This window comes from Cornus florida, unplaced genomic scaffold, assembly GCF_030987335.1.
Source record: "Cornus florida cultivar Cherokee Brave unplaced genomic scaffold, ASM3098733v1 CherokeeBrave_3.0.0_Hap2_Chr10, whole genome shotgun sequence".
Classification (NCBI taxonomy): domain Eukaryota; kingdom Viridiplantae; phylum Streptophyta; class Magnoliopsida; order Cornales; family Cornaceae; genus Cornus; species Cornus florida.
The window spans coordinates 14,804,998-14,830,927 of NW_026775580.1; the positions used below are offsets into that span (position 1 = coordinate 14,804,998).

Genomic DNA, 25,930 nt, shown 5'->3' on the forward strand with positions numbered 1-25,930 from the left:
TTGTGTTCTTGGTAGAAACCCTAGATGAGTGGAAGAACTTTCCCAAATTGTATATTTTCTCTGTCTAATCTCTAGCCAAGCCTCTCTAACTAACCAACCTCCTTTACTCAAAATAGCCAAAATCCTTATATAGGTGGCTCAAATGTCACACCCAATGGTTAGACCTCGTGCACTAGGACCTCCAAATGATTGCACCACGAGCACACTTTTAATTTGGCTGGAACTCTGTTTTTCACGCAACTTGAGAAAGTTCGATCGATCACAAGGTTGCTCGAATCGATCGAACCTTGGCGGCGCACTTTTTGGATAATGACAAGGCTGAGATATTTTTGGAAAAAGGACAAAAGTGGTAGGTGGGGATAAGATCAAAAGGGTTCGATTGATTGAAGGAAAGGTTGGATCGATCGAACAAGATATTTTTCTGAGAATAAGGACAAAAGGTTCAATCCATCATGGTATGGTTGGATCGATCACAATGTGATCGATCGGAGCTTGGGTTCGATCGATTATAAAAGGCTTCTTCACCACTTTGCTTCCACTTTACTCCTTTGTTTCACTAAGCTTGAGATGCTTTTTTTAATGCTCTAATTCAGCTGAATTGACTTATTTTGGGGATAAGTGCCTGAAAAGGGAAATAACACGAAATGAGACTAAAACAGGAAAAGAAGATAGAATAAGGTCCTAGAACATTCAAACTTAAGGGGTTTAAATGCGCACTTTTTAGCGCTTATCACATCCCCAAACTTAAATATTGCTAGTCCCTAGCATTGAACTACAAAGAAAAACAAGAAACAAACAACTATACAAGAATGAACTAGAAAGCAATAAAAAGATAATGCCACTTTCATAGGGAACACGATTGCATTAAGCACATGTAACAAGTCTTTTAAACCCCTAGGTTACCTCTTGTGGACGAGTGAAGTCTCGTGAGGGTTTTCAGAAATGATACCCACAAACATTAAGCTCTTTCTCACTAAAGAGGCATCAATATTCTAAACAAGTATTGGGAGAAAACTACCTTAAGTATGCAATTTTTCAACCATTTCTAAGCAATCTCCCAAAATCTCAACATCAACAAGCAAGTATGGTCCTTAACACATTAAGACAATGATCATGCAAATAAAAACAACTCTAGAATCCTTTTTAAGTGAACCGGCATCAAATATGTTGCTATCTAAGCCAACTAAAGAAATGATCACATCCAGCCTCAAACTAGCATACAAATCTAGTGCTGATCATCAAGACAAAGAATGGACCTTTTATTAAAACTTTATTCATCTAGGTGCGCTTATTCTTTTCACTCGATTTTTTTTTTTTTTGTACTAACCCTAAGGATCAAAGATGAAAGCATGGTGTTGATCTATTAAGTTTTCTAGCGATCTATGAGGTTAAGCGTTAGGTCAATGACTCCCAAACCGGGCGGCTTTAGGGCATAGTTGTTTAAATACCCCTAAGGACTTACAAGCTTAAATCAATTAGGCTGCAAATCAACACTACCTTCATCTAATCATTTCCCACTTCTCACTTTTGGGGAGAAGTCCTCACTTTTTAATTTGCTTTTGTAACAACACCCTTTTTTTTTTTAATTGTTAACCTAGAGTTTGGGCCCTCCACCTTTCGGCGCGAGAAATCCAGTGCTTGATGAGGCTAAAATCTCGGCTACTTAGTGAAAAAGAGTTTGTTATCCACCTTTATCAAGAATGAAAATTTTAATGCACTACTAGCTCAATTGGGATATAGCCAAATCAATAATCAGCAAAGCATGTACCCCACAAATGAATGCTAGTGTGCGCCTGTACTAGTGTAGAATCCCAGAGTGAATCTCAAAACAATCACAAAATAAAATGATGTGGACCACAAGTACAAGCATGATATCAATTTTTCGAAAAATTTACTCCTAAATAGCATCCACAAAGCATACAAGGAGTATTGGACTCTCAAGTCAAACAATTTTTAAATTCTAAGCAATATAATCCTTAAAAGATCAAAATGATAGTTAGTCATGGACTAATTATAGAAAATCTCTCAAATATACAAGTCATACTCAAAATCTTGAATTAAATGCAAATAACACACATTACCCCCAAACTTAAATGTCACAATGTTCTCAATGTGCAAAGCGAACAAATTCAATAGGAAAGAGTAAACCAGTGTAGCTATGGCAATGAATGACCGGGACACAAGTATCCGAAGTGGGTAGTATAACCCCCCTAAACTTGGGATTAACTGTGGTCCTGAAAAGATGGCACTGGAATAAAACCTCATTAAATGACAAATGGGATAATAATGGTGCATAGTGCAAGTGGAATGATAAATGAACTAGAGAGAGGAATAAGGGCGGTCCAGAAAAATATGGGCTGCACTCTCTCACTAAAGTCACTGGGATGCACTTAATAATGGAGTCAATCAGCAACATATATATCAATATAAAATCAAAACATCCAAAATATAATGAATAATTAAAAAAAAATAGTATAAGGTACATCACAGTAATCGGACCAACAGACTGGCCGCAAAAATGGAATAACAGAATCAAAGTATCAGTCTAAAAATATGGGCATAAGTATGATAAAGAGAGAGAGAGAGAGAGGTCAGGCAGATAAAGATAGTTTGGCAGGGCATGAACCCCGGATATATCTAGAAATGTCCTGTAGCGCTGTCATGACATCCGTGCAGAGAGTGGTCACATCTACTTTGAGGGAGACAACTGTGTCCTCCAGGATACGCTCCCCTAAGCTATGTGTCTGAGCCTGAGTGTCAGGAATGACTGGATCATCCCGATGTGGCAATCTGGAGTCATCAGGAGACTGATGCTCGTCCTGGCTCTGCGAGTGATGTGGTGACCCCACTGGAGGCTCCTGCTCCAGGTCAATATCCATATGAGCTTTCTTTGCCGCCGGTGCCTTTGCTGCTGCTGCCGCCTCCTCAGCCTCAAGATCCTCCGCCGCCTGTGCAGCCTCTACCTGTAGACTCTTAATAAGAGCGTTATACCTTTTATTCCAGTCCTTTTTCTTATAGTGGCACGCCCCAGGCTTGATGAACTCCTCTGGGTCAAAAGGATAGTGCTGGTTCCGGAGGATCTGTGTAATCAAATGGGCATAGGGAAGGAACTTAGGCCGCTTCGAGTTGCTCTTGCTGATGTAATCGATATACAGCTTCATCATGACACTGCAATAGAGTGTAAGAACTGAAAACCAATGCCCGGTGTAGATGGCATATAAAGCTGCTCGAAAATCTGCCCACCTCTGGATCTTGTGCCCAGTCAAACATTTCGGTATAAAACCGAATCAAAGAACCACATGCTGTCAGGCAAGTAGGTTCGAGTGGCAGAAGTGTCAGCGACAGTAATGGTGCCATGAAGAGCTATGGCCATATCTGCAAATGATGGCCTCCGTAAAATCGGATAATCAATGCCCGGTGGACAGGTATGCGGGCACTGAGAAGCTGTCGCTAGAGTCTTAACAGTAATGCGGATGAGATGCCCGTCGATGGTAGTTCGTAGCTCAGCCAAGTTACTCAGAGCTGGCTGGAGGTTCTGGTAGAACAACCGAACAAGCCTCGGGTAATCTAGATTGGCAACTGGGGCCAATACGGGGGAAAGATGGCGGCGGTAGATCTCATCATAGGACCACTTGGTCATGATCGACCGAGAAAAGAAGTCTTCATCGAAAATGGACTCATGCACCACTGAAAGGCGCGAAAACCTCCGAGTGACCCTGTCTTGGACTGCGCTAGGCTATGCCAGTGGTGGTACTGGAGTAGGCGAAGGAGGCGGTGTGGGCTCACCCTCTTGCGATGAAGAAGAAGCAGAAGAGGAAGAAGAGGAGGAATGCTCGGACTGTGAAGGAGTTGGCTCCTCTGGCTCTTCTCTCTCTGCCTCACTCGGCGATCATATGTCCGGTTAGCTGTGGTCTTGTACCTAGTCATGGCCTGCAAAAAGAAAGAACACTTGCAATTGTAGTCAGTAACAACAAATAGTATATGAGATACAGAAATGAAAGCACAACAGATAGAAACATGTTTGTCAGATTAAGATGGACAACTTAGAATAAAACACATGAACCTAATTATGCAAGTGGTGATGCAAGCCAAGTATAGACAGTAAATGATCAAATAATGTGAAACATGCTAGATATGACAAGAACAGAATGCAACCAATGTGGAAAACACAGGCATTGGGCAATAAGATGATAACATGAAACACGGAAGAGGGTATAGGAGCATCAATATGCAGAACTGTGCAGTTCGATCGATTATGAAAAAGAATGTGATCAATCCAAGTTGGCTCGATCATGACATAAATTGGATCAATCATGCCTTGATCGATCAGGGCTTTGGTGTGATCAATCGAACCTGTTGAGAAATGAAAAGTCACCCGTTTATAAGGTGGAAGACATGGGGCTCATCCTAATGGTCACTTCAAGGCTCGTGACCCCCTATACACCTCAACAATGCACAAATGGTCACTTAAAATGGCACGTGACCCTCGGATCTAAATTCGGAAATAAAAACTGTATACAAATATATACATATATATTTACATGCTTGAAAATTCCAAAAATGGCAACAAACTCAACATGGAAAGCTTGAATCTAAGCATGGTAAAACTTATAAAAAAAACTTAGGAGATAAGTGGACCGAGAGAGAGAAAAAAGATGATGAAGTCGGAAATGGAGTTTGGGACTCGCCGGGAACTTGCCGGAAGTGGGAAAGATGGAGCAAAGCGTCGGGAGAGAGAGTAAGGACTTTGGATCGATGCAATGAACGATCCAAATGACCCCCGTGTCAATTTTTAAAAACTGGTCCCGACATGTGTGATCGATCACATGGTTCATTAGATCGATCGAACTTGGATCGATCATGAAGATAGATCGATCGAATCCTACAAAACGACAAAATATTTTTGAAAAATTTTGAATTTTGAAAGCTTAAAATCTTTTTGAATTTTTGAAATTTTTTATTTTTTTATTTTTTTTTAAACTAATAAAATTTTGAAATTTGAAATTTGAAAAAGTTAAAAGTCAAAAGGAAGAACTCAAGGAACTCTGATCGATCGGATAATGATCGATCGAAACTCGATCGATCCAAGATGTGAAAACCTGCAGACACATTTGAACGATTGGACAGAGAGATAAGATTCAAAAATTTTCTTAGTATAGAATTGAGATCGATCGAAGGGATAACTGGATCGATCGAGGGAACTTGGAATGATAGAAGAATGAGTTCGAACGATACATAGAGACCTGAAATATGCAGAGAATCTTGCATGATGGAACAGAGAAATGAAAATATACAAAGATGATGTTCGATCGATCGAATCTCTCTTATGATCGATTGAACAGGGCACTAAATGCCTAATTTTGAGTTAAAAGTGTATGCATTCCCTATCAAAGTCTCAAGCAACAAATATAATCCCAGATTGTATCTAGACGACGCAAGAAAATAAAATAAAATAGAAATGAGGGAGGAATAGGGTTGGAAACCCTACGAAGCACTAGTGTTTAATGTCTTTAGCAAGACGTTGGGCTCTTTTAGCCTGGATCAAAAATCTTAGTGTGCATCCCCTTCTTAATGGGGTGAAAAGAACTTTGAACCCCATCCAACAAACTATTCCCTAAGGAACTTGTTGGATTTGATTCAAGTGACATTGATGGTCCTTAATCAACAAAATCTTTGGGCTTCCATGCCCTTTTAACAGTTGACTTAAAAACATCTTTTGAAACCTTTTTGGAAAGCAAGACATTTGATTGTTCAATACCAAGCAAAGACTCATTTTTGTCAAATTCATTTCCAAGGCATTTTTCAATAACACATACTTCTTCATGCTTGTCCATAGAATTGGGGCTTGGATTGAAAATGTTCAACTTCACCTTCATGTGGCCAAATGAAATTTTCATTATCCCTGTCCTACAATTAATGTTGGCATTAGCTGTTGCCAAGAATGAACGACCAAGGATAACGGGAATTTGGCTTTTTGGATTCGAGACCGGTTCCGTGTCAATGACAACGAAATTAATCGGGAAGAAGAACTTATCAATTTTGATCAATACATCTTCAATGATACCCCGGGGCTTTTTGATGGATCAGTCGGCTAGTTGCAAAACTACCGATGTTGGTTTTATATCTCCTAAGCCCAATTGAACATAAACTGAATATGGAAGAAGGTTCACACTTGCTCCTAAATCAAGAAGAGCCCGGTTAATGACATGATCACCAATGATGCAAGAAGTAGTAGGTGAACTGGGGTCTTAGAATTTTGGGAGGGTGTTGTGTTGCAAAATTGAGCTTACTTGCTCGGTCAAAACAACCTTTTTGGGTGCTTGGCTTTTGTTCTTCCTCTTAAGGGTGCAAAGATCCTTAAAAAATTTGGCATAAGCCGAAATTTGTCTAATTGCATCCAAGAGAGGAAGATTGATTTTAACTTGCCTAAACACATCAATTATCTCATTTGCTTTGCTTTGTTATTTTTCAAGAGAATTGGATCCTTTTAAGGCATCCGGAAATGGAGCCTTGGGCTCAAAAACTTTCTCAAAATCATTATTTGAAGTATTTTCAATATTAGATTCTTTCACATGCAATGAAGGAGGAATATGATGTGAAACAGGACGAGTGTCAACTTTTGGTTGCACCGGTTCACTCTCTTTATTGTGAACACCAATTTGATTATCAACAATTCTTTCACTTCTCAAAGTGGTTACTGCATTCACATACTCAATTGTGTGACCTTCCGAAGAGGAATTGGTCTCCACAACAAATTGTTGCTTGGGTGGTGGATTCAAAGGCATTTTCCCTTTTTCCCTAGCATTCAAGGTACTAGCTATTTGCCCAACTTGGGTTTCTAGCTTTGTAATTGATTGGGAATGAGAATGAAGTAATTGGGTATTTGCCTCTAAAGTACCCAAAGCGGTTAAGACTTTCTCCTCAAATGCAGGACTCCTTGAATTCCTTTGAGAATATGAAGATTGGTTTGGAAAATGAGAGTTTGAAAATTGGTTTCCATTTTGTGGTTGGTAGGATGAACGATAACCTTGGGAACCTTGGCCTTGCATTGGGGGCGGAACATACTTGCCTTGAAAACCACTTTGGGGAGGGTTTGAGCCTTCCCCTTGGCTTTTCCAAGAGAAGTTTGGATGGTTCCTCCACCCGGCATTGTAGTGAGTGTCATAGGGATTATTCCCTTGGTTGACTAATGCGGTATTTACTTGTTCATAGTGTTCACTTTGCACATGTCCATGGGGACAATTGGAATTAGAATGTAAAACACTAGAACAAGTCATGCAAGATTCATTGGAAGTATGATGAATATGATTAGGGCAGAAAGACACTTGATTTGCCGAATTTTTGTTGGTAAAAAATTATCAAACCTTCGGGATAAAGACTTTACTTCGGCGGCTATATCATTGGAATGGTCAACTTGATACAAGTCGACATTCTTCCATCCACCTAGATTTTTACCATTTTTAGATGATAAAGAGCGATGCATTGAATTCTCACTCATGCTCTCATATATACACCATACATCATCTTCATGCTTATCAAGATAAGAACTACCCATAGAAGCATTAATCATTCCTTTAAAATTATTCGACAAACTTTCAAAGAAAAATTGAACCAATTGCCATTTAGGAATGTCATGGTGTGGACACTTCCTAAGCAAGTCGTTCAATCTCTCCCATGCCTCATGAAACAATTCCCCATCCCCTTGTGAGAATTCACGAATGGAAGTTCTCATCGAATTGGTCTTTGATACTGGGTAGTACTTTTTCAAGAATTCTTGTTGCATCTCTGCCCAATAAGTTATCGAAAAAGGCCTCAAATTGTTAAACCAGTATTTTGCTTTATCTTTAAGGGTGAAAGGGAAGAGTTTTAACCTCAAAACCTCTTCTGGCATGTCAGTGTATTTCACGGTGGAACACACTTCAAGAAACTCATCCAAATGCTTATAAGGTTCTTCACTTGGTAGCCTATGGTAATTGGGAAGCATTTGAATTGTTTGTGGTTTAATCTCATAATGGTGTGCTCTAAATGGAGGTAATTGAATGCATGTTGGTGCATTATACTCATTTGGCACATAATGATCTCTTAAAGCAAAGAGGGGGGGTTCATAACCAGTGGCTTGACACGAGCACCATGATTTACTTGAACAACTGGAGGTGGAGGTGGAACAAAAATTGGCCGAAGCATTCCCAATGGAACTTGGCCTTGTTGTTGTGGAATGAAAGGTCTTGGCATGCCTAATGGTACTTGAATGTTGTCATGATGTTGATTCACATTAGGGTAAAGAATGCCTTGTTGGTCGATGTGACCAAGGTCCTCCACATAGTCCTCATTTTGTTCCTCAATTGATGAAATGAAGTTACTAGACTTACCCCTTTCCCTAGGATTACGAACAACCGATTCAAGATGAAAATTAAGCAGGACAAGAGTAGGATTTAACGACCTACGACCATGCATGCACAATTAAAACAACAACTAGCAACAAGCACGTAGCAAATAACAATCACTTCGCCTCCACATATATTGCTCCCATACTCCCATGCTTTCAACAATATGCAAGAAAAATAAATTTTTACCTTCACGCGGGCTCACGATTTATCTAAGAAATTAAAAACTTGCTACCACGCAGGCCGACGATTTAACTAGGGAGAGAGTTAGAAAAGCTCACAAAGGGTCCTTAAGCAACTTCAATTTATTTTCAATTTTTGCCTTGCTTTGCTTTGCAAATTTTTTTTTATTTTTTTATTTTTAGCTTTTAATGCTTTTGCCTTGGTTAGCTTGCTCCTTGCTTTAGAATTTCCCTTTTGTTTCACTTCCCTTGCTCAATGTACCTAGTCAATTAAGAACAAACATAATAAGTAACCAAAATAAAATAAAATAAAGACACGATCAAAAGAGTACTAATTCCTAATTGCTTTCAAAATACGGCGTTGCCAATTCCCCAGCAACGGCGCCAAAACTTGGTGTGTGCCGTCGTGTTCACCCAAATTAAGTGTGTAGTGTGGCCAAGTTTGAACTTATAGAATGTCACTACCACTACTAACTATTAATGTAGCTAAAGTGAGTAGGGATCATCCCAAGGGAAATGAACAGTACTTTGGAATCAATTTGATGGATTAGTAGGTCGAATGATCAAAAGATAGTTTGTTGGTTGAATTATTCTACAATTTAGACTAAATAAATGTAATGTAAAACAACTAAAACAAATAAGGTATAGGGAATATGAGAGAGGAGCATAGTTGTTAAAGGCTCAAGGCGCATAAAAGCGCAAATGCCTCCTGGAGCCTGAGGCGCAAGGCGCAAGGCGAGGCGCGCGCCCGAATGAAGCAAGGCGCACGTTGGAAAAAAAAAAAAAACAAAACCCACCCAATAAAGTATTAAAGATGCAAATCATGCAATAGTATATAGAAAGATGTAAAAGTCAACTAAATGAATTACTTAAGTTAAATATTCAACATAAAGATGCCAAAACCAAGTAAATCAAGTACTTGAGTTCAAAACAGTGAATAATTAAACATATTAACATAAAGATGCAAAAGTCAACTAAGGAGAAGTATAAGATAAAACTAAAACAAACATAAACATCATTCTTCCTAAGAAGACAACACCAATGAATCTAAATATCATCCTCGTCATCAATAAGCATAACATCATTTTGATCGTCACTAAATGATTCATAATTCTCAGGATCCTCTTCTATCTCATCTGAATCATCCTCATCCTCATCCACAAGTCGAACTGAAGGACTTTCTGCTCCCTTTGTTGGTAACCGTGAACTAGAACTAGATTTTGATCTAGTAGACCGTTGCGGCCTGCTTGCCTCTCCAATACCAGCAAAATTAGCAACATCACCCCATGTCAAGGAATCATCTTCATAGACTAGATCATGTTCTGCATCAGAATCATCCATCCTCCCCGTCAACCACTCGTTGCTCTCATCAATGTCATCGAGTAAAATGGGATCAAGAGTGTCACGCATATTATATCGACGCCTCAATGCTCTATTATATTTGATGAACACTAAATCATTCAACGTTGTTTGAGCGAGCCTATTTCTTTTCTTGTTATGAAGCTGCAATAAATTCAACTTTAACTAGTAAGTATAAAAAATTAAAATTTTAATTTTCAACAATTAAATTACAAACCTAGTTAGTAAATACTAAATAGTATATACTTACATGCTCAAACACGCTCCAATTTCGTTCACAACCAGAAGAGCTGCAAGTAAGGCTTAAAACCTTTATAGCAAACTTTTGGAGAAGTTTTGTTGACTTGCCATAAGTTTCCCACCAATTAGCTATTAAAAAAAAAAATTAATAATGATGTTTAGCAACTTTAGCTTCATCTTTCTATCGACTCTATTGTCAAAATAATTTTAACACTTAGCTATACTAACTTAATATACTTTACCACTTTACCTGGTCCTCGTGTACTTCTCTGTCTAATAGCAAAGGGATTACCAAAGAGGCCCTCAGCTTTAGAATATAAGGACAGCTCCTTAGTAATTTTGTCTTGGTCTTTGACATCCGGGACTAACCTTGCAATGCATGCATACAAAACCTTTGCAATCTCTTCATCTTCTTCAATTTTCGAATTTGAATAAAAGTATTCTGGGTTCAAATAATAACCTGCTGCATGCAAAGGGCGATGAAGTTAAACATTCCACCTCTTATCAATTATTTCAAAAATATCTGAGTATTTATCTTCTACTCCCCTAAATGATTTTGCAATGGCTTCTTTAGCCCTATCCATAGCCGCATAAATGTATCCCATGGGAGGCTTTCTCTCGCCATCAACTAATCTCAAAACCGGAATAAGAGGACCGGAAACCTTAAGGATAAAGACAATGTTGTTCCAAAAGGAAGGCATCAAAACATAAGAAGCAACTCTTTTACCGGCTTCCTCTTTCGCCCATTTACTACGATTCCATTCTTCTGAAGTAAACATCTTTCTCAAGTTATTCTTTTGCTTGTGAATACTTGATAATGTGATGAAACATGTAGCAAATCGAGTCTTAGCAGGCCTAAGCAACTCCTTTTTGTGAGTAAAGTTCCTCATAATGTTCAACAACTTTGGTCGCATATAAATATAACTATTCAACTCCACTGCCCTTTGCATTGTTCTAGAGATGGACGGTATTTTCCCAATATCTTCCAACATCAAGTCTAAGCAATGAGCAGCACATGGGGTCCAATACAAATGTGGGTGTTATTTCTTTAACATCCTCCCTATTTGAAACCAAACGGAAAAAAGAAAAAATGATATAAAAAGAATGAGTAAATCAAAGTTGATTTAAATTATATATTTGTAAAGAATGTAAACTCTAAAAGTTATAAACATTGAACATTCTTACCGGCATACTTATTGCTTGACTCACTATCTGTGACGACTTGGATGACATTTGCTACTCCAATGCGGTTCACAAATTTATTAAGTAAGTCAAACGTCTTGTCACCATCCTTTGAAAAAGAAGAAGTATCTATCGACTCAATAAACATGGTTCCCCTTGGACTATTTACTAGGAAATTAAGCAATGTTCTCCCTCTCTTGTCTGTCCACCCATCTGCCATTAATGAGCATCCAAATTTTGACCACTCCTCCCTATGGTCATTCATCAAAGCATTGGTATTATCCAATTCCTTCCTAAGCAAAAGAACTCTCACCTCATGATAACTAGGTGGTTTCATGCCAGGACCATATTGTCCAATTGCTTCAACAACCTCGGCAAAGCTATCATACTTAACAGCATTGAATGCAATTCCTGCACCATACATCCACCTTGCAAAAGCAGCACACGCTCTTCCTCTCAACTCTTTCTTGCATGCATCATTAATGGCTGTTTGTTTTCCCCCTTCCTTTCTTTTTTGTACCACAATTTCCGGTCTGGGAGTGAAATATAAATCAATCGGTCCCTTTTGCTTTTGCATCTTTGAGGAATTGACACTAGCACTGCCTGCACTAGCTACCCTTTTTCCCCGATTGCTAACTTCCATGACATCATCCTCATCCTCTCCATCAATGAAATTAATCTCATCACTAGGTAACAAATTCATTTGTTCTTTTTCTTCCTTTTTCTTACTCATGTACTCTTTGATTTCTTCTCTAACACTAGATGGGCATCTTGTGCATGCACTCACATTTCTATATCCTCCAGCTAAGTGTTGCTTAGCCCGATAAATACCTCCTTTTGTAACTTTTGCACAGAAGTTACAAGTGACGGCATTTGTATCTTTCGGATTCTCCAAATGTGAGTAATTCCATGCCGGATCATTTCTTGAACCTTCACTAGGCATCTTTTAAAGTTCAAACTACAATCAAGTTCAATAGAAATTATGTAAGCTGCAAATCAATCTAATTTTCTATAACTATAAGCACCATGATTCATTCTATAACTATAACAACTAAACATACTTTCAATAATAGAACCTAATTATATTATATGAAAATAATATAACAGTAAACAGTTGCTATTTACAATTTGCGATTGTCTTTTATAATTTAGACTTTAGAGTACACACTTCACTAATTATTTCATTTTAACATGTTAGAATGATTCAATGGAACAAATACAGGCATACAATTTGGCTGTAATTGTGATTAAGCAAAGTAACTGCAGAATGTGTTGGCTCAAATTGGGAAATAGATCCGTCACAGACTCACAGTCACTCTCTACGTGGAGAGAGCTGATAGATCGGTTTGGAGCTAATTTTAATGGATTCAGTATTTCAGTGTTAAGTAACTTAAGTTTGATGTTAATAAATTTGACTTCAATTTGGTGTTAGTTGTTAACTGGACAACTTCTTCTCTCTATCAGTCTATCTCTCTGTATTTGGTATTTTGGTGTTATGTAAATTTTGTATAGATTAGAAGCTTTGTATTCCTCTGCAAATTTTACAAGAAAATCAATTAAATACCTTCTGATTTCAATAATTCTTTTTTTTTTTTTTGGGTAACCCGTAACCAAGAAAAAGAATTACATTCTATCTGTCACATACAGGCTACAACAATCCAAAAAAAAAAAAAAAATAGCAAGTTTAGCAACTGTTATTTTACAAAAAGTTTCTTTGAACAGAGTAATTGATAATCGCATTTTGAATTCTTGATCTTTTGAGAAAGTGGCATATGAAATGATTGTCACTTGCCCAAAATAAAGGTTAGAATCAATCTGTTGGGGTAACTGAATGACGAGGTTCTTTACAAAAAGGTTTAACCAATCTACTTCCCTCTTTAAAGTTCCAACTTTCTTGTTTATGTCAATTATATACCAACAACTAACTTGATACTTCAGTGCTATGAATTATGATATGGTTCGATTTAGTTATTAAATAATTTTATTCACCTTGTTAACCTTGAAATTTATAAATCAAAACTATATATATACATATAGAATTCCTGATGGTTTTATAATTCTTCTCTGTACCTTAATAGCTACTCAAGAAAAAAAATAAAATAAAAAAATAGAGAAAAAAAAGAATAATAATAAAAAAAGAAAAAACTGCCAAACTCGACTCTACAGTCGGTCGAGAGAAGAAAAGAAAAAAAAAAAAAAAAAAAAAAAAAAAACTGAGACAGATCACAGATCCGAGAAGAGAAGGAGAGAAGAAGAAGAGAAGGAAGAGGAGAGAAGAAGAAGAGAAGAAGAAGAGAGAGAAGAAGAAGAGAGAGAACGTACCGGCAGAGTCGCGGTGTCGCCGACGGCGTAGATCCAGCAGATCCGACACAGATGACAGATCCGAGACTGAGAGTAACTGTTGTCCAAGTCGTCGCCTCTGTGACCTCTGTCTCCGACTTTGTTTTGGTGTTTGTTCTTCTTTTGTTTTTTGTTTTTTTAATGTGGTAACAATGTGTTATAAAACTAATAAAATAGAAACAATAAAATAATAAAACAAATTAATAAAGTCAATAAACAAACAAAAGTTAAAATATTACAACTTCCATCAGGCGCGCCTTTATATCGCCTTTAGCCTTGCGCCTGTAGAGAAAAGGCGCTCGCCTTTTGCAACCCATGCGCCTTAAGGTTCTAGAGGCGCTGAGATGGCGCCTGAGGCGCCTTGCACCTCAGGCGCGCGCCTCCGGCGCCTTTGACAACTATGGAGAGGAGTCTTAGGTTATAGAGTTCACTACTAAGCATTACCTTCCTAGACATTCAATATTTGATGGATTAGGGGGATTATGTGTTGTTAATGAAAGTGTGTGCCATTAATTGAATTATCAAGCATGGATGGCCAAGTAAGCATATATTGTCTAGTCAATCTAGTGAATAGCACAACATATCAAATTAAGCCATCAATCCTTCCATAAGCCCACAATTAATTTACACTCAACAAGTTAAAGAAATATACCACTTGCATTCATAAGTATGGAACATTAAACAACAAGAATGGATTATCCACCTATCTAAGAAAGTAAAGCAATTAAACTACAACTATGCTAGTGACATGAAAATTAAACTAATTAAACTAAGAAGGTGGCATAATCCATTAAGAAATAAGTATAAACCATCAAATAAACTACAAGAGTGACCCATTTAAGCACCATGCCTTGACCATCATTAGATTCATACTATCAACACACATAGACATGCATCAATGTCATAAAACCTAGAGAAAAATACATGAATATTCATTCTAGCATATATAGACATATGGATAGAATTAAATGATCAATTGGAAGTATTTAACTTTACAAATCATTGTAAAAACAAGATTCATATATATAAAAGATGGCAAGATAAGAATTACAACACAAATCCCCATTAATTACAAATCATCAAAGTCTAGGAGGCATGCTTAGGGCTATCTCTAGCCCCAAGAAGATAGTTTAGCCACTCATTGATGTTGTCATCCAACCCTCAAGGGCTATCTCTGTGGTAGAAATCCTCCTCCTCCTTTTGTGTTCTTGGTAGAAATCCTAAATGAGTGGAAGAACTTTCCCAAATTGTATATTTTTTCTCCCTAATCTCTAGCCAAGCCTCTCTAACTAACCAACCTCCTTTACTCAAAATAGCCAAAATCTTTATATAGGTAGCTCAAATGTCACACCCAATGGTCAGACCTCGTGCACTAGGACCTCCAAATGATTACATCACAAGCACACATTTAATTTTGCTAGAACTTTGTTTTTCACGCAACTTGAGGCAGTTCGATCGATCATAAGGTTGCTCGGATTGATTGAACCTTGGCAGCGCAATTTTGGGATAATTACAAGGCTGAGATATTTTTGGTAAAAGGACAAAAGTGGTAGGTGGAGATAAGATCAAAAGGGTTCAATCGATCGAAGGAAAGGTTGGATCGATCGAACAAGATATTTTTCTGAGAATAAGGACAAGAGGCTCAATCCATCATGGCATGGTTAGATCGATCACAATGTGATCGATCGGAGCTTGGGTACGATCGATCATAGAAGACTTCTTCACTACTTTGCTTCCACTTTGCACCTTTCTTCCACTAAGGTTGAGATTGCTTTTTTTAATGCGCTAATTCAGCTGAATTGACTTATTTTGGGGATAAGTGCCTGAAAAGGGAAATAATACGAAATTAGACTAAAACGAGAAAATAAGATAGAATAAGGTCTTAGAACATTCAAGCTTAAGGGGTTTAAATGCGTACTTTTTAGCGCTTATTAGCGTCTTTCACATGGGTTAATGGCAGAGAGTCCCCTACTCTCTCACGCCTTGATAGGTTTCTTATTTCAGGAGAATGGGAAGAGAAGTTTCCAAATGCAACTCATGCAGCCTTGGCTAGACCGACATCGGATCATATTCCGTCGGATCTTTCCTCTGGCCACCACCATAGAGCCTCTTGTGAGCTTCCACTTCCCATCACCAAAGTGATTACTGTAACCCTCATCATCAAGCTTGCCTGTAGAAATTAAATTCATCCGGATGTCTGGAACATGTCTCACATCCTTAAGTAGCAACTTGCTGCCAATATTGTTCTCTAGACAAACATCACCCTTGCCAACAACTTTAGACACCATCATTTCCAATCTTCACACTACCAAAGTCACCTGTTGTGTAAGATGAAAAGAAATCCCTCCAAGTGGTAACATGGATAGAGGCAACGCTGTCAACCACCCAACTAGAATCATGACATGTGAAGTTGACAACATCTTCATCACAAGTAACAAGTATGTCTTCAAAAGTGGCTACAACAGTTTCTTGGTTTTCTGCCTTTTTGTCTCCTTTTTCTTTAGATTATTCCTTCTTCCATTTTTTGCAATCCTTTTTCATGTGGCCCATCTTCTTACAATGATAGTACTGAATGTCCTTCTTGTTCTTGGACTTGCTCCTTGACTTCCCACGATTATTGTGAACCTTACTCTGACTTCTACCTCGCTGCTCTGTAACAAGAGCCTCTAATTGTGTACATGAAGAACCCAAGGCTTTCCTTCTTGTTTCTTCATTTAATAGGCTGCTCTTAACCATACTTATGGAAACAATCCTATCTGAGGCTGAGTTGCTTAGAGAAACTACAAGTGTCTTGCAATTGTCTGACAAAGAACTGAGTAATAACAAGGCCTGCAACTCATCATCAAGAATAAATTTCATGGAAGAAAGCTGATTAACAATGCTCTGTATCTCATTCAAGTGCTTTGCAATTTGAGTCCCCTCTTTGTACTTTAGGTTCACAAGCTTCCTCAGCAGGAAAGCTTTATTTGCAGCTATTTTTCTCTCATACAGCTTCTCTAATTTCTTCCAAAGAGAGTGGGCTGAAGTCTCATTAGATATGTGGTGGTAAACACTATCATCCACCCATTGGTGTCTGTACCCAACAACCTGCATATTCAACAAATCTCAATCTTCTTTCTTTGTATCCACTGGCTTTGCTAATTCACCCCGATTATGAGCATGATACTTTTTACAATAAAGAAGATCCTCCATTTTTCCTTTCCATAATTGCCAATTACTGCCATTCAAACTAATCATTCTACTCATGTTAACCTCCACGTCTGCATAAACCAAATTTTTGCCAACTTAGGGCTCTGATACCACTTTGTTAGGGAAAAAAACAAAGATATAACAGGGCAATGCAACAATTACAATACCCAAGTCAAATGCGGAATACCTAGAACTGGAACTTTCCCCTCACTTTGGAAACATCCATGATTAACAAATATTAGAACATAGATAGGAAACAATCAATAAAATCAATCACACAATGAACACTAGGATATACGTGGAAAACCCTTTAGATTGAAGAGTAAAAAACCACGGGCCAACTCCGAATAATCTTTCACTATCAACAATAATAATGGGTTACAACTGGTCTTCTCTAGGTTGAACTAGAGGCTAACAAATCAGAGATTCTTCAAGGGAAATCAAAACCCTCGGATAACAGCAACATTAGCAGAATGAAACGTCACCCAGAAAAGGGTGGATATCAACCACAGAGATAAGTAATCTCCTCCAGTGTAGAGCAGAATGTAAAATAGAGATAAATGGATAACCTGCCCGAAGAGGATGATCTTCTCAATGCTAGCAATCTCCCCCTGAAGCTACACTTTGATTGGAGTTTAATGGCCAACTGATTTGCAGAGAGTTGTGGGCTATGGTCTTCCACAATCTCTCCCTCTTCTCTCACGATGAAGAGAAAACCAAATCAGTAATACGCTGCCTCCTACTTCTATTGTTTAAACAACAATCTCTTTTTTCTCATTACCCTACATCTCCACTAAAGGAGAATATATATACGGGCTTCCACATGGGTTTTGTACATCCAAGTGGGTTGAACCATATGAGACTTATTGGGCTCTCCACATAGGAGGTAACCAACCCAACAAATTCTTGGGGGGTATTTTCTGCATTTTGGTGTCAGGTGTCTACCACTATCACCAGACATGAGGCAATTTCAGGAAGTCACTAATGAAAAACAATTGACCAAGAAATGAGTTTAAATTCAGGATGCACATTTTGACAAGAAAAATTAATTGTTTCAAAGTGGACATAAATTATTATAGAGAAAAAATATGAGTAAGTACAAATTACTACTAAAAATGATACATGTTAATCAAAATTGCTTCCATCTTTCAAGCCGCTACCAAAATTTGCTAGAAAAGAGGTTTTGATTTTCTTGAGTCTAGCCAAAGCATCAATCATATTGATCCTTCCCTCTGCTGAATCATTTGAACAATCCATGGCCAAACGAAAAATAGATAATACACATTCCACCTTAACAAAGAAATTTTCATCATCTCTTCCTATCAGATTGGTGTCAACAATTTCAATTATCGAACCCTCTAATGCTTTGTTCACCCAACGCTTCAAGCTTAGCTCTCCCGCAAACATTTCAGCAGTCGGCTTCTTCCTTGTAAACGTTTCCATCAACAAGACACCATAACTATGGACATCACATCTTGTTGATACTCTTCCTTCAATTCCATACTCTACGCACCACATCAACATTAATTAGAAACTTAACAATGAAACTAGATTGACTTTACCTTGTTGGAAAAAAATTGGGAAAAAAAAATAATAATAAAAATAAATATTATATTCTAAACAAGAAAAAGGACAATGCAAGTTCATAAAATAAATAGGAAAAGCTGAAAAATGAATTAAGATGGAACATAGAACATCACCTGGTGCCATATACCCGATGGTTGCCAAAGTCATGGTTTGAACCATAAGATCCCCATCACCTAAGAGTTTTGCAATCCCAAAATCAGCAACATGTGCAATCATGTCTTCATCAAGAAGGACATTACTTGGTTTTAAATCACAGTGAATAATAGGTGTTGTATGACCATGATGTAAATGTTTCAATGCTGATGCAACATCTATCATTATATTTAACCGTTGTAGGAAGTCCAAACAATAGTTGTGAGAATACAACCAGTTCTCGAGGCTCCCATTAGGCATGTACTCTAGTACCAATGCTTTGAAATCCATGTTGCAGCAACTGCTCATGATTTTAATTAGATTGCGATGCCGAGTGTTGCGCAACACTTCGCACTCGACATCAAAACTCTTGAAAGCTCCTTCTAACTGCAAATTGAAAACCTTTACTGCAATATTCATCCCATCAGAAAGCATTCCTTTATATACCGAACCATAACTTCCCTTGCCAATTAGGTTGGTTTCACTTAATGCTTCTGTTGCTCGTAAAAGTTCTTGATACGAAAACTTTCTCCATGCTCGAGGTGACAAATCTGCCATAGTCTGCAATTTGATCTTTTGTTTTCGATATCCTATCAACAAAACTATGAGGGTCGAAACAAGAATTGATAATGCAATAGAGGGTAAAATATATTTCAGCAGGGATACAATTTTTGATATCAATCGCCCGTTTTTGTTGGTTTTGCATGGGGAAACTTGCAGTCGGGGTTCACCACAAAGTGCATCATTATGCATAAACGACCGAGTTGTAAAGTTTGTGAAATGTCCTCCACTAGGAATTTCTCCTTGCAGTCTATTGAAAGACACATTCAAATATTGGAGATACCTGAGTTCTTCTAAGGACTTGGGAATTTTTCCGGACAAATTGTTACGAGATAGATCCAATAATTCCAAGCTTATGAGGTTGCCCAATGATTGAGGAATGGGTCCTTGTATTTCATTGTCGGACAATGAAAGAGAAACTAACGATTGAGCTCCTCCGATGGTACTTGGGATGATACCTGATAGCTGATTCCTTGACAAGTCAATTAGTGTTATGACCTTCAAGTTTCCGATATATAAAGGTAGGTTACTAGTTAGAAAGTTTGAGGATAGGTTGAGACTCAATAGGTCTTCAAGGCTCCACAAGTTTGACGGTACCATAGAAGTCAATCTGTTGGAATCAAGGTAGAGCCATCTTAGAGATTTAAGGTCACCCAAGCATGTTGGAATCTGTCCATCCAGCTTATTATCACTAACAGAAAAATCTCCCAATTTTCCTAACCGACAGAGTTCACCTGGGATGTGTCCTTCCAATCTATTATTTTGAAGATGCAAACGTACGAGATTTTGTAATCTATCTATTGTTTTTGGAATAGGTCCACTCAAGTGGTTCCTTCCTATGCGCAAGATTACCAAGTTGCTCAAATTTCCGATTCCACTGGGAATTTTGCCCTTAATTTTGCATCCAAATGCGTCAAACACTTGTAGTCTAGTAGAAAAATTCCCAAATGAAATTGGAAGAATGCCGTTGAGTGGATTTAATGATATGCGCAATACCTCCAATTGTCTGTAATTTGTTAAATAAGAGAAAATTCTCAATGCCGGAGTAGAAGATTCCCTGGTCAAACTATTTGTATGAAGGAAGAGCTTCCGCAAGAGTCTTAAACTACCAAGCGTATTGGGTATAGATCCAGTCAAAGAGTTCATGCTCATGCTAATGATAGTAAGCTTAGAAGCATTAGAGATAGAGCTCGGGATTGTTCCACTGAGTTTATTCATGATTAGATAAAGCTCTTCAAGATTCGGAAGCCAAAACCCCATGTCAGAAGGAAGATTTCCTCTAAAGTGATTAGATCCTAGGTTAAGGATTTTCATTGTTGACACATTGAACATTTTGAATGGAATGGTTCCAATTAAGCTGTTTCCAAAGACATTAAGTCTCTCAAGATTAAGGTTACCAATCTCTTCTGGTAAAGTACCTGCCATTCACAACATGACACCCTGGCATTATTCATCAAGCTTTAAGAGTTTTACAAATTATTCATTAAGCTTTAAGAATTGAAAAGGTATTTATTTATGAGTTATCCACAATTCCCACACATGGTGCAACTATTGTTGTGTGGAACAATAATTGTCGATTGAATTGGTTATTTGGACCTAAGAGATTGTAATATATATAAAGTATGATGAAACAAGAAATTATATGATGTTCATTTTTAGTTAATATAAATAATTAGTAGTAGTATAAATTAAGGTAGACTTTTATACAAGGGATCAATTGAATATGATAGAATTGGGAAGTAGTACAAACCACAAATATTAGAAAAAATCAAATGTCTAACTACTTTTATATATTTATTGTTAACATTTTATTATACTTGTATCAACTTATTCTCAAATATGATGTTTACAAGTCATTATATTTAAATTCCCAACTTTATTTAATTTTCTTGCATTATTTGTATTGCTTTGTGTGTTGGTTTAGTTTAAATTCGGTAAAATCAAAATAATCTAATTACAAATAAATCAAAAGAGAAATCTTAACCTAATCACCTCCTCTAGTTCTTTCATCTAGGATTAAACTTTTCACACCAGTCTGGCAAATCATGCAACTCGCAGTTTTGATACTTATAAGTAAATATAGAACACATTTTATATATAACAAGAAAGTATATATCAAAACTAGCTACTGAGTTAGATGGGAACTTAAATTATACCTTCCAAGTTGTTTTCATTAAGATATAATTCCTTGAGGATGGTCAAGTTGCCAATTTCTCTTGGTATGCAGCCATTAAAGCTGTTGATTGACAATGATAAACCTTGGAGCTCCCTGCATTTGTATAAATTAGATGGAATTTGCCCGTTAAGCTGATTCCGAGAAAGATAAAGTCCACCAAGTTTAGGGAGATGGTTGCACATATCTATAGGCAAACTTCCAGACAGGTTATTGTTTGAGAAATTAATTTTTCTCAGAGAAGAAATGTTGAAGATTGAAGATGGGATGAACCCTGTTAGAGAGCTATCGATTAAGTTCATTACTTCCAAACTTTGAAGATTACCTATCTCTGATGGAATAACACCTGAAAAGTTGTCAGAAGCAACACATATATAAATTTTTCCTTGTTCTACAAGTATGCTTGTAATGACTATATAATTGTGTAATAACAATAATTAGTCACATAAGAGCTAAGAAGCAGACACTTCACCTAGGGGTGTTATTGCGGTATCGGACACACAGACACAACTAAAAGTATGTTGAAATATTTTTCAGGTTGGATACAATTGGGACACAACATGGACAAGGCAATGACATGTTTTGGACACTTTCAAAACACGGCGGGATGATTTTGTAATTATTTTCTTTAAAAGATGAAAATAAGTGCAACTTAAAATATATTATAGGTTAATTACAAAATAATAGTATAAAATTCACTAAAATAACAAAGATCTAGCTCTAAGTTCCAAATTTATAATGATTTCATTAATGATTATATGGATAAAATGAGTAAAAGCAATTATTATATTCAATAATATTATATATATATTTCTTTTGACGTATCAATGCTGTATCTATGGCTTATTTTTTAAAGATTTGTCATATAGCCATGTTCGTACTATATTGTACCTGTGTCCATGTCCGTATTTGTGTTTCCAAGCACAAGAGTACTAGGTGGGTTATGATGATCATATGAATACCTTGTTTTGATGCTCAAGTATATTTAGAACATCCGACATAAATAAGTAAATAATAAAACAACATCCTCACATATGCGCTCATTGAAAATAAAAAAGAAAATAAAAGACTTCTAAGACATATTTAGCTAGTGTTCTGAATGCTATGGTTGAACAATTAGCTAGTATGGGAGAATAGCTCCTACACAAGTTTATCAATTTTCACTTCTGCTTAAGGAATTTCTTCTCCACAAAAGGTATATATTGAAACTACTAACTCGTGACTTAGATGTGAACTTAAAAGCATACCTTTCAAGTTGTTTCTACCAAGATATAACTCCTTGAGCATAGTTAGGTTGCCAATTTCTCTAGGTATGCTGCCATTAAAGCCATTCAATGACAATGATAAAATTTGGAGCTCCCTGCATTTGCATAAATTGGATGGAATTTGCCCGTTAAGCTGATTTGAAGAAAGATGAAGTCCTCCAAGTTTAGGAAGGTGGCTGCACATGTCTATAGGCAAACTTCTAGACAGGCTATTGTCTGTCAAATCAATTATTCTCAAAGAAGAAATGTTGAATATTGAAGATGGTATGGACCCCGTTAGAGAGCTATTGATTAAGCTCATTACTTCCAGACGTTGAAGATTACCTATTTCTGATGGGAATACACCTGCAAATTCATCAAAAGCAACACGTATATAATTTTCTATCTTATTATATCAGTATATGCTTGTAATGAATACATAATTACATGATATGATTAAGTTCTGGGTGCAGATGATATGAATACCATGTTTTGATACTTATTGGCAAATTTGGAACATCCCTTTTGTTTTGTTTTTTTTTTTTTTCTCAGTGAAAAAAAAAAACTTACAAGACCTATTTTGCTAGTGTTATGCATGATAGGGTTGAATGTATAATTAGCTAGCAATGGAGGTTTGTCAATTTTGCATTCTGCATATGGAATTTCTTCTCCACAAAAGGTATACTATATCGAAACTACTAACTCATGAGTTAGATGTGAGGTTGAAATCGCACCTTTCAAGTTGTTTTGACCAAGATATAACTCCTTGAGCATAGTTAGGTTGCCAATTTCTCTAGGTATGCTGCCATTAAAGCCATTCAATGACAATGATAAAATTTGGAGCTCCCTGCATTTGCATAAATTGGATGGAATTTGCCCGTTAAGCTGATTCGAAGAAAGATAAAGTCCTCCAAGTTTTGGATGGTGGCTGCACATGTCTATAGGCAAACTTCCAGACAGGCTATTGTATGTTAAATCAATTATTCTCAAAGAAGAAATGTTGAAGATTGAAGATGGTATGGACCCTGTTAGAGAGCTATTGATTAAGTTCATTACTTCCAGGCGTTGAAGATTTCCGATTTCTGATGGAATGACACCTGAAAATTCATCAAAAGCAATACATATATAATTTTCTCTCTTATTATATTAGTATGCTTGTAATGAATACATAATTACATGATATAATGTATGAGTTGGATGTGAGGTTAAAATCATACCTTTCAAGTTGTTTATACCAAGATATAACCCCTTGAGCATAGTCAAGTTGCCAATTTCTCTTGGTATGTTGCCACTGAAGTTGTTGAATGATAATGATAGATATTGGAACTCCTTGCATTTATATAAATTGGAGGGAATCTGGCCATGAAGGTTATTCAGAGAAAGATAAAGTCCTTCAAGTTTAGGAAGATGGCTGCATATATCCATTGGCAAACTTCCAGAGATGCTATTGTTTGTGAAATCAATCGACTTCAAAGAAGAAACATTGAAGATCGAAGATGGGATGGACCCTGTGAGCTTGTTAAAACTCAAGTGCAGCATTTCTAGTTTAGAGAGATTACCAATCTCTTTCGGAATGTTTCCATGCAAAGAATTGTTTCTTATATCCAATAATTCTAGCTTGGAGATGTTACCTAGTGATTTTGGGATAGTACCTGTGAAACTATTTTTATTCAGATGCAACTGATGTAGTTGTGGTAAGATCCCAAACCATGATGGCACCTCTCCACTGAAGTTGTTGTATTGCAGACGGATTTCTTTCGATCGATGCAAACGAGCCAACTCTTGAGGTACATAGCCATTGAAATTGTTGTGACTGATGTCGAGTGACGCGAGGAATGAGAGATTTCCAAGGTGTGGAGCGATGGTGCCTTGGAGACCCATACGAGAGAGATTCAAGGCTATGACTCTGTGGTGCCTAAGACCACACGAGACACCAACCCAATTGCAAACTGAGCTAGTGGTGGACCAATTACTAGCCAATACATCTTCAGGGTCGTGAGTGATATGGTCTCTGAAGGCAAGAAGAGCAAATTGATCGGTTGTCAAGTTTGTGATGGAGCTAGACAAGCAAACGATGAAAAAGCTTGCTAGCAATGAGATGGAAAAAAGGAAGCAACTAGTGTTGTCCATGGCATTCATGTGTAAATTACTATTAATGGACTTGTACAAAGATGGATTAGTTTAGCGGGACTTATATAGATAGGAAGCAACTACTGTTGTCCATGGCATGCATTTCACGAGTAGTACTCGGTTACACACTGGCTTTCTTGTACTCGGTTACACACCCACTTTCTTGTACACGTAGTTTCTCCAAAACAAAGATTTTCATACTACTTTTTGCACCACATAAAGTATTTGCCAATATATAATTTAAATCTAAACTTTTAATATTTGAAAAGAAGAGATATAAATAATTTCTAGTTCTGCTTTATGCTAGTAAAAATTTCACATTTAAGGTCCGTTTGTTTGGACGTAAAATATTCTTTTCGAGAAATATTTTTCTTTTTTAGGTAAAATATTCTTTTATTTTTACTTTGTTGGTGTTGAGCAAAGGTTTGCGTTGAGGTTGAGGTCGAGTCCATCAGGCAGGCATGTAAAATAACTTGCCAAAAATTGATTAGATAAGTTATTTTTGTTAAATTTTAATATTTTTTTTATTCTTAAATATTTTACGACAATCAAACACCATAAAATAAAAAAATATTTTCTGAAAAATATTTTACGTCCAAACAAACGGAGCATTAGTGAGAAAAACAATACAAGTTTCCGAGACATAAATCTCGAATTTTCGTTGGTTGGATAATTTATTTATTTGTGTGATATATATATATATATATATATATATATATATATATATATATACATATTTAATAATAATAATAAATGTATGCTTTTGCATGACTATTATAATTCGAGTTCGAGTTGGCTCAAGTTGCTAACACTTCAATATAAATCCAATCCTAATTAAATTCGGACTAAGATTTTTCAACCCAAGCCTAACCCTAATTGTAAAAATAATTGTCCAAACTCGTGAAAAATCGGGCTGGGTTCGGGTTGGGTTTGGATTACCCAACTCAAGTTGCACCCCTAATTTTGGGCAATATATGCAGTTCAGGTGAAAAAAAAAAAAAAAAAAAAAAAAAACACACCGCTATAACTGATTTTGTTGCATTTTGACAGTACGATTCGGGTTCTATTACACAATGTCCACATCTGATTTCTCTTTTTGTTTGTAAAAATATGCAAATTGAAGTAGTTTTTTGGGTTTAATTTGATTATATATATAGAGACATTTTTCCTTGATTAAATTGTGAAATAAAAAAATCCAATGACTATTAATATATTGTGCTAATCAAT

At 36.8% G+C, this 25,930-nt stretch overlaps 1 protein-coding gene and 1 long non-coding RNA gene across 3 annotated transcripts in view; one reads left to right on the plus strand and one right to left on the minus strand.

The window, feature by feature from the left end:
• The window catches only part of LOC132279040 (uncharacterized), a 30,742-nt gene extending 8,636 nt beyond the window's left edge, over window positions 1–22,106 (plus strand). Inside the window, exon 3 of one of the 2 annotated variants that reach the window (XR_009471200.1) lies at window positions 21,867–22,106. This is a non-coding gene — a long non-coding RNA (uncharacterized LOC132279040). Of the gene's footprint in view, window positions 1–12,545; window positions 14,790–21,866 lie in introns of those variants that run through there. The other variant, XR_009471201.1, reaches the window with a different exon arrangement.
• A 343-nt stretch (window positions 22,107–22,449) lies between these two features.
• LOC132277395 (receptor kinase-like protein Xa21) lies at window positions 22,450–24,712 on the minus strand. Its single transcript, XM_059779256.1, has 4 exons — window positions 23,791–24,712; window positions 23,308–23,670; window positions 22,577–22,939; window positions 22,450–22,469 (listed from the first exon to the last, which is right to left on the minus strand). The coding sequence occupies exons 1-4, from the start codon at window positions 24,710–24,712 to the stop codon at window positions 22,450–22,452; spliced, it is 1,668 nt and encodes a 555-aa protein (XP_059635239.1).
• Window positions 24,713–25,930: the final 1,218 nt, after the last annotated feature.

What these genes read in the sequence shown, in the direction of transcription:
- LOC132277395 (XM_059779256.1), bottom strand. Translation starts at nt 24,712, where the DNA reads ATGAATGCCATGGACAACACTAGTTGCTTCCTTTTTTCCATCTCATTG. An exon ending in TGGTATAAACAACTTGAAAG is followed by an intron (nt 23,671 to 23,790) that starts GTATGATTTTAA and finishes ATGAATTTTCAG; the next exon opens with GTGTCATTCCATCAGAAATC. An exon ending in TGGTAGAAACAACTTGAAAG is followed by an intron (nt 22,470 to 22,576) that starts GTATGCTTTTAA and finishes AAACTTGTGTAG; the next exon opens with GAGCTATTCTCCCATACTAG.